Source organism: Scyliorhinus torazame, chromosome 11, assembly GCF_047496885.1.
Source record: "Scyliorhinus torazame isolate Kashiwa2021f chromosome 11, sScyTor2.1, whole genome shotgun sequence".
In the NCBI taxonomy this organism is placed as follows: Eukaryota; Metazoa; Chordata; class Chondrichthyes; order Carcharhiniformes; family Scyliorhinidae; genus Scyliorhinus; species Scyliorhinus torazame.
The window spans coordinates 167,698,921-167,713,576 of record NC_092717.1 but is presented as its reverse complement, the minus strand read 5'-3'; the positions used below and the strand labels follow the sequence as shown (position 1 = coordinate 167,713,576).

The 14,656-nt window shown below is 41.8% G+C and overlaps 1 protein-coding gene across 1 annotated transcript in view; it reads right to left on the bottom strand.

Moving 5' to 3' along the window:
• decr1 (2,4-dienoyl CoA reductase 1, mitochondrial) overlaps nt 1-14,656 on the bottom strand; it is a 39,924-nt gene that overhangs the window by 19,403 nt on the left and 5,865 nt on the right. The window contains exons 2-6 of the mRNA XM_072467984.1: nt 14,088-14,290; nt 12,702-12,759; nt 8,132-8,218; nt 3,809-3,956; nt 2,689-2,788 (exon numbers count right to left, since the gene is read on the bottom strand). Coding sequence (XP_072324085.1) covers nt 2,689-2,788; nt 3,809-3,956; nt 8,132-8,218; nt 12,702-12,759; nt 14,088-14,290 — 596 coding nt within the window. The remainder of the gene's footprint in view (nt 1-2,688; nt 2,789-3,808; nt 3,957-8,131; nt 8,219-12,701; nt 12,760-14,087; nt 14,291-14,656) is intronic.

Genomic DNA, 14,656 nt, shown 5'->3' with positions numbered 1-14,656 from the left:
TTGAAGAAAAATGGTGAGGTAATATTCGAGGCTAGGCTCAAGAGGCCTGAAATCAGAGCAATGGATTGTTTGGGGTTGTGGGAAATAGGTGGAGGCACATTTGTTTAGCTGGAGGATCTCAGAGAAATAGGGAAAGCAAGGGCAAGAATGAATTTGAACAAGAGGGTGATTATTTAAAATTTTAGAATTTGAAGGACCAGGAGCCAATGTAGGTCATTAGGAGATGGGTGATGTGCGAGAAGAACTTGGAAAACACATCAGAGTTTGGCTGGGCTGAGGCATGAATAAAAGTTTTTAGCAACAGATAAGCTTATACAGGGATGGAGTCAAGTGATATTAGGCACGGGAAAGTAGGCATTCTTCGTTCAAGGTCAAATAGAACATTGAAGTTAAATAAAGATTATTCAGTAGCAGGAGCTTTGTCTTTGGCATAAGACTGAAGGGGTCACTAAAAGGCCATGGAGATGATTGGAGGTAAGAGTGAGAAATCTGAAGTCAACAGGTTGAGGCATTTTGAGTCAGTGACGATGTGGGAGAGCAAAAAATGTCAGGATTGTAAACTGCAGACAATGTGGAGATGAGGGACACAGCCTCAGATTTTGAAACTGGCCTATTCCACAGGTACAAATATAAAGAGACAGCAGTGGGCTCAACAACAAAACTGCATTAATATACTGTTGTGCCTTTAACATCGTAACATTTTTCAAGACACTGCACAGAACCAAAATCAGACAGAAAAAATTACATTGAGCCAAAGAGGTTATTAGAACAGGGGGACATAAACTGTCAGAGGTTACTGCAGGTTCTTTCAAACAGGAAAAGTGGAGATTTGGAGAGATTTTCAGTGGAAACTGCAAAGTTTAGGGCCAAGGCAGTTATGCAATAGTGGGGCAAAAGGGAACAAGACTGCATCGCAGGCCAAAATTTGAGGAAACGTAGAGAACTTGGAGGATTATAATGTTGGTGAACTTTACTGAGATAGGGAGCCCATGAAGGGATTTGAACACAAAGATGAGAAATTTAAAATTGAGGAATTAGCAGACTGGGAGCCAATGTAAACAGTAAGCACAAGAGCAATGTGTGACTGGGACCTGCTAATTAGGGTACAGCACAGAGTTTTGGATGAGCACAAATATAAAAATTAGTCTAAATTTCATTGGGTTTCAGCTTATGATGTTTCAGAAAATGTTAGGCCATTTAATAACAAGGTCCGGATTTACGGTCAGCAACAACCAAACAGTGCTCACAATTCATTTTGTTAACAGCTGCCCCAGACTTTTTGTGGGGCTTTGAGTGGCAACTTTCAATCATTGAATATTTGAAAACAGTGCAGCAATAATACAGGGTATCTGGGATCTATGTGAATAAGAAAAAGCAACAGCGTATCGCTTCAACCAATCAGATTGAAGAATCCTCACTGGCCTGTGTAGTCTAAACCAGGAAGACAGTTAGAATTTTTAAATCAATGTAAATCATGTGAAGGAAGTAAAATAATGAGGGGCAAAAATGAGATAGAGAAATGAAAGACATAAAGAAACAATAAATGCAAAATTCTTAATTTCAATTTTTAAGAAATTTTCGCTAATTAAAATGTGAAGGAATGAGCCTCACACTTCTGAAAGTTAATTTATAGTGGCAAAATGACTGTTTAGCAGTTCCCCAGAGGTGATGCATTTTGGAAGATCAAATACAGCAAATGGCAGAACGCTTCGGAGCATTGGCATACAGAGGGATCTGGGTGTTCAGGTCCATAGTTCCATGTAAGCGGCAATGCAGGTGGATAAGCATGCTGGGCATTGACTAAAAGAGTTGGCAGGTCATGTTACAGTTGTATAAAACTTTAGTTAGGCCACATTTGGAATACTGCATGCAGTTTCTGGTAGCCACACTACCAGAAAGACTTGAATGCTTTGGAGAGAGTGCAAAGAACGTTTACCAGGATATTGCCTGGTCTGGAGAATGTTAGCTATGAGGAGAGGTTAAATAAATTCGGAATGTTTTTGTTGGAAAGACAGAGGCTAAGGGGAGACCTGATTGAGGTTTACAAAATTACGAGTGGTATCGACAGGGTGAACAGTCAGAAGCTTTTCCCAGGGTGGAAGACTCAATTACAAGGGGGCACAGGTTCATGTTGAGATGGGGAAGGTTTAGGGGAGAGAGGCAGGGAAAAGTTTTTCACGCAGAGGGTGGTGGGAGCCTGTGGAGGTGGTGGAGGCAGTCACGATAGCAACATTTAAGATGTATCTTGATAGACACATGAACGGGTGGGGAATGGAGGGATGCAGATCGTTTGGGCAATAAGTAGTTTCTAAATAAGGAATCTGGACCGGCGCAGGCTTGGTGGGCCAAAGGGCTTGTACCTGTGTTGTAATGTTCTTTGTAACATATCTTTAAAATAATCACCTCCATCTGGTTGGACAAAAAACTAACTGTTTCCCGGCATGTTTAGTGGGAATTTAGTTGGCAAGTATCATAAATTCACACCTTTACACATGATCCATTGTTGAGGTGCTCATGTAGTAGAGTTTGTGGAGGAGCAGGGACAAATCAAACAGCAATCTCTGCCTTTTTGGATTTTTATTGCACACAGGCACATGCCAAAGGTTGCTGTCCAATTTAATCCATAATAATAATGAGCGCTGATAGATTCATGGCTGTTCTTAATAAAAGCTGTATGTTATTACTCACTTGCTCATGGCTTCCACTCCTGCTTTTGCAGAGGCACTAGGCATCACAAATCCTGATCCAGTCCCTGCATATATGGTAGTAATAGATAGGAAAGATGCACCTAAAAGACATTATGTTTTGGAACTCAGAGAGTAATTAAACATTCCAGAGAATAAATATACAGGAACTAAATAAACAAAAACCTAACAACTCTTAAGTGAATTGTTGCACTTAAAACTACCGAAACTACTGCAGTATAGTCAATCTCCATCCACACAGTATGAATAATGCATTTATGAACTGTGACTTCTGCATGAAAAATTGTTTCATGAGCAGGATCTATAAGACCAGAAAAAAAAGAATGCTCTGTATTTTACAAAATTATACTCCAAGAAAATGTTATTTTGCTACTGGGTCTATTATACCTGCCCTATGGGTGCCTGATGCTGCTGATGGCTGAGAAAAGTGAAGTATTCCATCCCCAGCACTGGCATTCTTTGCCTCAATAAACATTCTTAATAATAATAATCTTTATTGTCACAAGTAGGCTTACATTAACACTGTAATGAAGTTACTGAGAAAAGCCCCTAGTCGCCACACTCCAGCGCCTGTTTGGGCATAGTTGGAGAATTCAGAATGTCCAAATTACCTAACAGCACGTCTTCTGGACTTGTGGGAAGAAACCGGAGCACCCGGAGAAAACCCACGCAAACGGGGGGAGAATGTGCTGACTCCACACAGACAGTGACCCAAGCCAGGAATCGAACATGGGACTCTGGGGCTGTGAATCAACAGTGCTACCCACTGTGCTACTGCAAATCTAATTACTGCAAAATATACATGTTGCAAATACTGTGGGATATTTTGCATGCTCTCAAACTTACAGGCACGATCCCAGTTTACAAAATTGGTCCAACAATGTAATATAGGAGTGTCAGTTTAGACTATGGGCTTGATTTCTGAAGTAAGAATTGAATCCACAGCCTTGTCACGTAGAGATAAGAGTACCACTAGAAACAAAATGACCATCATATCAATGTAATATATTAGTGAAAATCTAACATGTTTCTGTGCGAACATACATGAGATTCCATTAAGATTTTTACAGAAAGTTTTAAAATACCAAAACTTTTTTCCTCACCTTTTTTTGCTTTAATCAATTCTTTTCCAATTTCTAAAGTTACATACGCAGTTCCATTAAGAACAATATCTGTAATAGTTTTAAAAGCATTAGCAGAAAGTCGTTCAGAGGGCGAGATGAAGTTTCCAGCAGCATTGTTTATTATAACCTAGTGTGCAAGGAAATAAAATTGTGTTACAAAACTGTAAAACTGTAAATACAAAACTGCAACATTAAAATGCAGCAGTGATTCTGTGCCAGGGCTTTTCAGTTGCATTCCAAACCAGCAAAGCACAATTTCACCAAAGCATCCAAGCTGGTGCTTTTAAAAAATAAAAAAAAATCCAATTAAGGGACAATTTAGCATAGCTAATCCACCTACCTTGCACGTCTTTGGGTTTTGGGGGTGAGACCCAAGCAGACACGGGGAGAATGTGCAAAACTCCACACAGACAGGGACCCAGGGCCAGGATCGAACTAGGATCCTCAGTGCCGTGAGGCAGCAGTGCTAACCACTGCGCCATCATGCCGCCCCCAAGCTGTTGCTTTTGAGAACCAAAAGCTTGCTGAATGGTGGGCTTACTATGCCTTCCCCTTATATTTAAATTAAGTTGAAGGTGTACAATGTGACTGAGCACTCAATTGCTGTGACTGTTTCAGGGAACAGGTAAATAAAAGCTCAGTCCTAATTTAGTCAAGAAATTGCATTGCTTTGTGGATGTTCCATGTGGCTGGTCACTGAGCTAACCTTAGTGAATATTGTTAAGAACAACTTCTTTAAATAATTGGACAGCAATCTTGGCACCTAGCATAGAACATCCTGGAGGCAATACAGGCAACGAGCAGCGACAAAACCCTTAGGACAGCTGCTGTGTGGAGTAGGCTCATGTACAATGTTTGTTAGTGCTCCCATCTGATTTAACATTGGTGAATTTTTTTAAACAGATTGATTGTAAGTAATATTTTCTCTTCCCTTTCTCAGTCATTGACTTTTAAAATTATGTTGTAAACATAGAAACATGGAAAATAGGAGCAGGAGGCCCTTTGAGCCTGTTCCACCATTCATAATGATCATGACTGATCAACCAACTCAATAGTCTGATCCTGCCTTCCCCTCATAGACTTTGATCCCCTTCGCACCAAGTGTTACTTTAACTGCTATTTAATCATGACACATGAAAAACACTTGCCTTAGATGTTGTTTCATAGAATCATAAAATGGTTACAGGACTGATGGAGATCATCCAGCCCGTTATATCTGTGCCAGATCCCTGCAACAGCATTTCTGGTGCCACTACTGATCGAGATGGCCAAGTTCTAAAAGACATAGTTGCTAGACTAGGTCTGCAACAGGTCGTGGGGGAATCAACAAGAGGGAAAAACATACTTGACTCATCCTCACCAACCTACCTGCTGCAGATACATCTTCCCATGACAGTATCAGTAGGACTGACCACCACACAGTTCTTGTGGAGACAAAGTCCCAGCTTCACATTGAGGATAACTGTAATCGTGTTATGTAGAATCATAGAATCTCTACAGTGCAGAAGGAGGCCATTTGGCCCACTGGCCCTTGGAAAGAGCACCCTACTTAAGCCTGCGCCTCCACCCTATCCCCATGATCCAGTAACCCCTAACGTTTTGGACACTAAGGGGCAATTTATCATGGCCAATCCACCTAACCTGCACATATTTGAACTGTGGGAAGAAATTGGAGCACCCGTAGGAAACCCACACAGACAAGGCGAGAACGTACAAACTCCACACAGACAGGCACCCCGGGCTGGAATTGAACCCGGGTCCCTGGCGCTGTGAGGAAGCAGTGCTAACCACTGTGCCGCCATGTAGCACTAGCATCGTGCCAAATGGGTAGAATCAGAACACATCCAGCAACTCAAGACTGGGCATCCATGAGGTGCCGTGGGCCATCAGCAGCAGCAGAATTGTACTCAGCCTCAATCTGTATCCTCATGACCTGGCATATCCCCCACTCTACCATTACCACCAAGCCAGGGGATAAACTCTGGTTCAATTAAGGATGCAGGAGGGCATTCCAGGAGCAGCACCAGGCATTCCAAATAATAATAATCTTTATTATTGTCACAAGTAGGCTTACATTAACACTGCAATTAAGTTACTGTGAAAATACACACTCCAGCGCCTGTTTGGGTACAGAGGGAGAATTCAGAATTTCCAATTCACCTAACAAGCACATTTTTCGGGACTTGTGGGAGGAATCCGGAGCACCTGGAGGAAACCCACGCAAACACAGGGAGAACGTGCAGAATCCACAGAGACAGTGACGCAAGTGGGAATCGCACTTGGGACCATGGCGCTGTGAAACAACAGTGCTAACCACTGTGCTACTGTGCCACCCACCAAAATGAGGTGTTAACCTGGTGAAGCTGCAACACAGGACTACTTGCATGCCAAACAACATAAGCAGCAAGTGATAGAGCCAAGCGATCGTACAACAAACAAGTCAGAAGGGCGGCAAGGTGGTGCAGTGGTTACCACTGCTGCATCACGCCACTGAGGACCCAGGTTCAATCCCATTCCCTGGTGATTGTCGTGTGGAGTTTACACATTCTCCCCGTGCCTGCGTTGCCTCACCCCCACAACCCAAAGATGTGCAGGGTAGGTGGATTAGCCAAGCTAAATTGCCCCTTCACATCTTTGAGTTGTAAGAGTGAGACCTACACAATAGCTTTATTTGGGCATGGAGTATCGATTCAACCCAAACAAGGCTACTGATGCAATAGGCACAAAGACGGGAGTGAAGGCTCCATACACTGCGGATTTTTAATTCCCCATTTTAATGGGACCTGGTGTATTTTTGTAGTGTAAGTATCCTCCTGTCTGTTCCCCTTTTCTCCTATTAATTTCCGTTAACCTGTTCGCTATTTTTGTCCATGGATGGTTAATGCCTTTAAGACCAAGCAGCTTATCTTTAATTTAAAATGGAAACTCCAGCAGGATGTGCTGTTTGGTCTGACATCAGTGATGACACCTATTGATGGACTCGGCTGGCAGCCAATGAACGGTTTTAAATTGCCGTGCCTTAGCTGATACTCAATGCTAATCGGTGCTGACCATTCTGGAATGTTCTGCAGAGCTAGGAAGGTTTGATCTTGGTTTCAGTTTTAAAAATCCAGCAGAAGATCCAACACCGCAGCTGGAGCTCTCTCCAGGTACACAGATCCAGCCAGTTTTTCCTCTCTATCCAGCCTGTGAGTGTTTTAATTCCTGAAGAAGAGCTGGAGGGAACTCTTTGGGTTTCTCTCGCTGAAAGATTAACATACCTCTAGGGGACATTATGGTGAGTCTGAAAACCAGTTAAGTTTAAACCACGAGTTAAGGCTGTGGGGGGGGGGGGGGGGGGGAGGTGAGACCAATAGTCTTAAGAATCAAATTGGCCTGAAGCCGTTCAATTGAAGGAAGGCCCACAGGAATAAAAGTTAAAGTGACTCCTCCAGAGAAAATCCCTACAGCCTGGAAGCATTGAATGAATGTTTCTGCCAGAAGAGCCTCATTATCAATCCAGCTGACACCAGGCTTCGATCCCTAAGCTTCCTGGGAGGACAGCCTACTGCAACAACCTCACCATCGGAAACAAGGACACTGATCTCTCTTTTCATCTTAATCCCTCTCATTTTTAATCTTTTCCCCTCCTTTTGTGTGTGCCTCTTGTGTGTGCTTGGGTCGAGGGTGGGACAGTAAAAGGGGGAAGTAGTAGAATAGCTAGCCATTATACTGTTATAATTATTGCATATTTCAACTTTGTTACTGTTATAAATAAAGTTGTGTTCAACTTACAAATCTTATGGCCATAACTTATTGAGCAGTCAAGGGGTCAAAGATTCTGCAAACCTTATGTGAATTATTGGTTAATTCACTTGTGTTAGGACTCCGGGGTCTATTGGGCTGGAATCGACCGTGCACTAGCACAGGGTGTCGTAACAGTGCGTAGGTGCGCCAAATTGCATGAGAGATTCCAGCTTTCAGATACTAGTAACATCCAGGGCAGGGTTTCCGCTCGAACCTTAAGCTAATTTATTTTTTCAAACACAGTGCGTAGTGAACCTCTTGCAATGCAGCAAACTGTTTTTTCTAAGATAAAGGAATACCTGGACACCTTCCTTCATCAAAGACAGAGTTAAGATGGAAATTCTTGCAGAATAGTGTGTCGGAATGCAGTATGGAAATTAATAGCCCCCAACTGGCCCCTACACACTCCAGCAAGATTAGCCACAAAGGCACATTGGGTCACAATCCCAGGGTGGTTGCCAGGCTCATATTCAGAGGACTTTTGAGGTCATAAAATACCTTATTGGCTGTACTCACATCAGGAAGTCCTGTCAATTTAGACATCTCTTCCACTGTAGACTTCACTGAATTTGGATCTCTCACATCACACTGAATTGCATGAACCTAGAAGAAAAACATATCATCAATTTCTCCAACAAAACAAAGGCGGTAGGCCAATATGAATATGGTGTTTACTACTTTTCCCTCTAGCCTATTTCATCCAAGGTTAGCAAAGATAGGAATTATCCCTCCTACATCTTTCTGTTACAGTGGGGAAAGATAGAATTAATGGCCTTGATTTTGCAGACAGAACTATGCTCACCATTCTTTACACTTAACGGCTATCCACTCCTTTCACAAACATTTGAGCAGTGATTTACTGTCAGCAGGTTTCTGCTGTCAGGGCAAACAACAGCTTGTCCCTTTAACGAATCTGATTGAAGCATCTTCACTGTGACATGCAGTCTAAACCAGGAAGTATAAAGTAGACTATTTACTTCATTGTAAAATAGTCATAGTCACCGCTAAGCTCCTATGCTCCAAGGAATAAAGTCCCAACCTTTCCAGCCTCTCCTTTTAACTCAGACCATCAAGTCCTGGTAGCATCCTCATAAATCTCTTCTGCACTCTCGTACGACAGTAAATCAAAGAAAGGGAAAAGAAAGATGGATCCAAATGAGAGGATTAAAAATCAAAGATTTAATAAATCTTAATTATTAATTCTAAAAATCTCTAACAATAAATTAAAATATCAGTGCCAGAGATGTTATTTGGCAATAATTACCCCGGAACCTATTAAGTGATGGAGCAGGGCTCAGGGCTGTATGACCTAATCTTACTCATTTTCTTACACTTTTCAGACTATGATGTCAGTAAACTTCACTTACACCTGAATGCACTAACTTGTTTAGTGAACAAAAGTGGATAAGTATGGCAACTTCACATTCTTGCATGGATTTCATTGCCGAATCTGTTCGCGAGGTACTATTGTAGCACAGCTCATGTCGGAGCAGAGAAAAGCAGACATCAAATTCGAAAAGCAGACATCAAATTGCTGTTTGATTTACTCAGTAATAGTGTGCCCTTTTAGCCACACCATTATTGTTACTACAGAATTTAGTCAGTGTGTTTTCTAATATATAAATATATTTTTTAAATAATCTTTATTGTCACAAGTAGGCTTACATTAACGCTGCAATGAAGTTACTGTGAAAAGCCCCCAGTCGCCACATTCTGGCACCTGCACGGGTACACAGAGGGAGAATTCAGAATATCCAAATTACAGAACAGCACGTCTTTCAGAATTTGTGGGAGGAAACGTACGCTGACATAGGGAGAACATGCAGACTCCGCACAGACAGTGACCCAAGCCGGAATCGAACCTGGGACCCTGGCGCTGTGAAGCAACAGTGCTAACAACTGTGCTACCGTGCCGCCTTGCATAGGCAATCAACATTTGAAATATATAACTTTGCCAAAGAGTCATCCAGACTCGAAATGTTAGCTCCCTTCTCTCTTCACAGATACTGTCAGACCTGCTAAGATTGTCCAGTATTTTCTGTTTCTGATTCCAGCATCTGCAGTAATTTGCTTTTATCTTTGAAATTAAGGATACATCATGTAAATTGCAAAATAGTTGAAAGGGATAAACTCAATTCAGCATACCTTAAAACTCAAAAGTTATATTTTTCTTTTCAACATTTTGGGTAAGTTCAATATATAAATTAGATAGCATTAGAAAATGGAGCTGACAAAAAACAAAACTACAGAGTTGGGGAAAATGCATTACATGTAAAAAATCCAGTATAGGGGAGAGGTCCAGGATTCACTTGTGTTATCATAGCACAGTTAAGTTTCCAATTACATGGAAATTGTCAAATATTCATTAAAATATTAATTTTGACACTGTTTGTATGAAAACAAACCATTCGTGCGAACACAGACAGTACTTTCAACTTTTGTGAGGTGGATTGTTGGCGGTATTAGATTGACCACCAGTTATACAACCAAACCAAAATGCCTTTCTGTTCAAGTTACACGGAAACAGCAGGTGTAGTATCCACTTATCCAATAATGCCTGCATACAACAAAAACAGAAAATACTGGACAATCTCAGCAAGTCTGACAGCATCTGTGGAGAGAGAAGGGAGCTACTGTTTCAAGTCTGGAACTCTTTGTCAAATGCCTATAAATTGCCAGTTTTACCTCCACACTCCCCACAAACACACACAACTGATAAATGTATTTTAATTGTTATTTTGATCTATAAATATGATGAGAGCTATTTGATAACGTGGAATTAAATGCTGATCTGGATTGGTTGCGGCAAATAGTAGAGTTCAATTCCATGCTTTATATAAAGAATTGAGCTTTAACACTTGAATACTTGAAACTGAGCTTTTCCTGGCACTCCAGTAAAATGGCACTTGCAGTAAAAAACTTCACTCCTGCAACAGGATAGGTGGAAAAGTTGGCAGACTCCCAAGTCACATGATACAATGAGAACTGAAGCAAACTTAACTCCTGTATTATTTCTGCATACAGATAAAATTATTTATTTTTAAATTATGTACTTGTGAAAAAGAGAGGGAACTATATCAACACCTTGGTGCTACGTATGAGTTCAATTAACCATACCCAGAAAGGGAAGCAGAGAAAATGAGAGAATTAATGCATAAAATTGTCTTGCGTTAAAATTCTGATCCCACCGCAGTTTAGCAATGAGGAAAGTACCAGCACTCAAAATCCTTAAGTTGTGCCGATAAACAGGATAGTTTCACTCTAGTCTGTTATTTTCAGGAAAATCATAAATCCATTTTTTACACATGTAGCTTATGTCATCACCAGATGATGCAATGCCCCATCCTAGATATGAATCATTTGCAAATGCTGAATGACCTATTTTCAGCATTTTCTGTTGTTGCTCAAAATCTTCATTTGTTAATGACTAATCAGAACATCAGTTGGAAAGGACTGGACAGCATGAAATTGAAGCTAATTATAGAAGAGCCAATTTGTGAAGCATCCAAACATCAAGTCTCTGATTTAAATTCAATTACCAGTTTCATCTCATACGAGAGTCTTTTCTCTAACTCATGCTCATTTCACAGTGGCAGATGTTGATATAAGTAGATTTCTAGGCAATGAGAATCAAAGCATGTAGGGTGGATTGGTTCCTATACTACACTTAGTTTAGCACAAGAATACTTAGTTTGTATTAACAGTGAAAATGTCACTCAGCATATGAGTATATTACTGCTAATAGTGGTGTCTACTTCTTAAAACTGCAATAAAGTCACTTAGGCTTTTGTTCCAGTAATCATACAAAAAGTGGTGCTGGAATTTTATATTGAAAGTCTGTAGCTGTACATCTAATGAATTGTAAAACATTTTGGGCATGATTTTGTCACCCCCGTTGCCAGGTTGGCACTGCCAAGGGTCAGGATCTGAGGGGGCCCATGTAGGGGTGGGGTGAAGGGGGTATGAAGGGTGGTGTATGAAGGGTGGGGTATGAAGGGTGGGATATGAAGGGTGGGGGGGGGGGGTGAAGGAGGGGTATGAAGTTTCAGAAAGGTTTGGGGGTGAAGGAGCGGTCCTGAAAGGAGGGCTCCTGAAAAGGGTGTTGGGGGGGCCTGAAATATGGAAGGGGCCCGAAGTGACCCCATAGTGGGGTATGCTGACTAGGCGAGGGGGGGGTGGGGGGGGGAGGTAATGCCTATGTCTATGTGGGGGGGGGGGGGGCTTTGTCTGCGGGTGGGGTATGAGGGACCCTCAAGCTCACTTAGAGATCGGGGTACCCTTTCAAAAGGGCACCCCGATCTCTGAGGAGTCGGTCTCTCTGGCACGTTCAGCTCCCCACTGCAGTGTGAGCTAGACCGGGGAGAAACTCCCCAGGGCCACAAAAAAAGACTAAGTACGGGTGAATCCAGGTCTGGATCTCACCGAAAAATCCAACGGAAAACACTCTGCCAAACAAGCCCAAGATGACACATTTATGGGAGAATTGCGCCCAATGATTCCAGTAACACATTTTATGACATGTTAGCGCTCAAATGAAAAAAATGAAGTGGCAAAACAGCCACAATAATATGCAGAGCTAAAATACCTTTGGCTAACAATCAAACTTACTGTAAGTTCATCTGTGGCTTTACTCAAAAATTACATATTTATAATATTTTAAAAATATAATTTAAGATCTTTGCCCAGTGTAAAAGCAAGTTACAAAATAAAACAGGAAGTGCTGGAAAAACTCAGCAGGTTTGACAGCATCTGTGAAGAAAGAAATAGAGATAATGTTTGGAGTCCAATGTGACTTTTCTTCAGAACTCAAAATTTTATTCATGTTTTAAAAATTAAAGGACTTTAATAGTGATTTTAGAGGTACAAAACTTAATTCACTTATATCATCATATGAACTTGATCAACAGAAATGATGGGCAACATTTAGATTGATTTGATGTATTACCCAATCTCCTGAGGCTCAAACTTTTTGAAAGCTGCCACAGACAAAACCATGTGCAGTCTTATGAGGACAGTCACAGGTGCATACACACTAAATTCAATAGTTAGTTTAGGTTACTTTTAAACTCAAACTACAACCATGTACCTGGTTTCCAGTTTGCAATGAGATTTCTTCTGCTGTCTTTTTCAAAACATCCAGCTTTCTGGAAGGCAGATATTTTAATGTAAGCAATTGTGATTAATTTGCAGCTATAGTACAATCTTATTTTAATGGAGTCTCTTACATTCCATGCAAAGGTCTAAACTTTTAACAACTTTAACCATCAATTGAATACTCAGTCATACTTCTTTATTTGGTGCTGAGCATAACATACACCATCTCTCATTTGGGGATAATTCCTGTTTCACCCCTTCTTTAGGTTCAGAGATCACAGTCTTAGGTATAGTTGGCATACAAGCCTTACCTCCTACTGTCAGATCTTGCCTGACCACACCAAATGTCCTGCTCTCCTTTTCAAAATTGTCCAGTTTCTCCGATCATTCTGGGAGGAAAAGATAATCCCAAACTCCTTTCACGATCACCAGCTGTCTTGGTGGGCAGCACGGTAGCACAAGTGGATAGCACCGTGGCTTCACAGCGCCAGGGTCCCAGGTTCGATTCCCCGCTGGGTCACGGTCTGTGTGGAGTCTGCACATTCTCCCCGTGTCTGCGCGGGTTTCCTCCGGGTGCTCCGGTTTCCTCCCACAGTCCAAAGATGTGCAGGTTAGGTGGATTGGCCATGATAAATTGCCCTTCGTGACCAAGGGGTTATTGGGTTATGGGGATAGGGTGGAAATGAGGGCTTAAGTGGGTCGGTGCAGACGCAATGGGCCGAATGGCCTCTTTCTGTACTGGGTATGTTCTATGTTCACCAACTACCTCCTTAAATCCTTTTCTTCTGAACCTAAACCCTTAGTTCTAACAAGTGTAAAGTGGTTAATTCAACAGCAAAGTTGGGGTGGGGGGGGGTGAAAGTTAATAACAAGAGGGGTGGCCATCAGCTCCCCATCCCCACCTCTTTCCAATGCGTGGTCCTTCTAGCAGATCTGACCACGAGTGATATATCCTCTCCTCCACCTACCCTACCCCCCGAGATCCAGAATGGTTTCCCGTATGGCAAGTTCCCCACCAGCCGTTAGCATGGCAGGATGAGCCCCTTAAGAGAGTATGTGGTGGCAGGCAGGAAGGCCATCTATGAGCCTTAGTATCCTGGACATAATGAGGACAGAGATGGGAAGGCAACCCCCACCCAGCACCTTCGTGCCTGATTAACTGCTCTGCCTATATCCAAACTGCCTTTAGAGAGGGCATTAAATTCCACCCATGATTTCAAGTTATCAGATAGTTCAAAGTGCATTGGAATAATATGCACAAACCTTGATTGATATTTTTATTTACCTTAAGTGGATACCTGGGAAAAGGTAGTTGTGACTACAATATTTAAACAAAATTAAAGGAAAACTTTCATTGTGTACAAGCTCATCTACTCACCTACTCGCGATAACACATTCAGCACCCAAAGAGGAAAAGGCAGTTGTCATTCCTTTCCCAAGTCCAGTACCTCCACCAGTGATAAAGGCTACTTTACCCTTAAAAGTTCCAGCAGGCAGCATCAGTGTTTGCATTTGAGGGAGCCTCACAGCTTGAGCAGAGCCATTATTTTGGTACAGCACCTTTGTCCCTTGATTGAAAAACTGCAGACAAAATAGAATGCTATCAACAACTATCTCAAGTCAACAGTATCTTATATTACCAATAAAAAAAATTAAGGCACGTCACTAGTACACCAGTAGAGGAAGAGCATAGTGAAGGAGAAGGAAGTGTCGTTTGATCTTGATCTTTGCAATATGCTTGGGATAAGAGAACATGCAAGTCCTTCGTCCTGCCAAATCCAGTCCTGAATGGTGGTGGACAATTAAACAACTAACCGGAAGAGAAGGTTCCACAAATATTGCCATCTTCAATGATGGGTGAGCCCAGAACCTCAGTGCAAAAGACAAGACTGAATCATTTGTGACGATCTTCCACCAAAAGTCTCCCCCTGAGGTCCCCAGCATTAC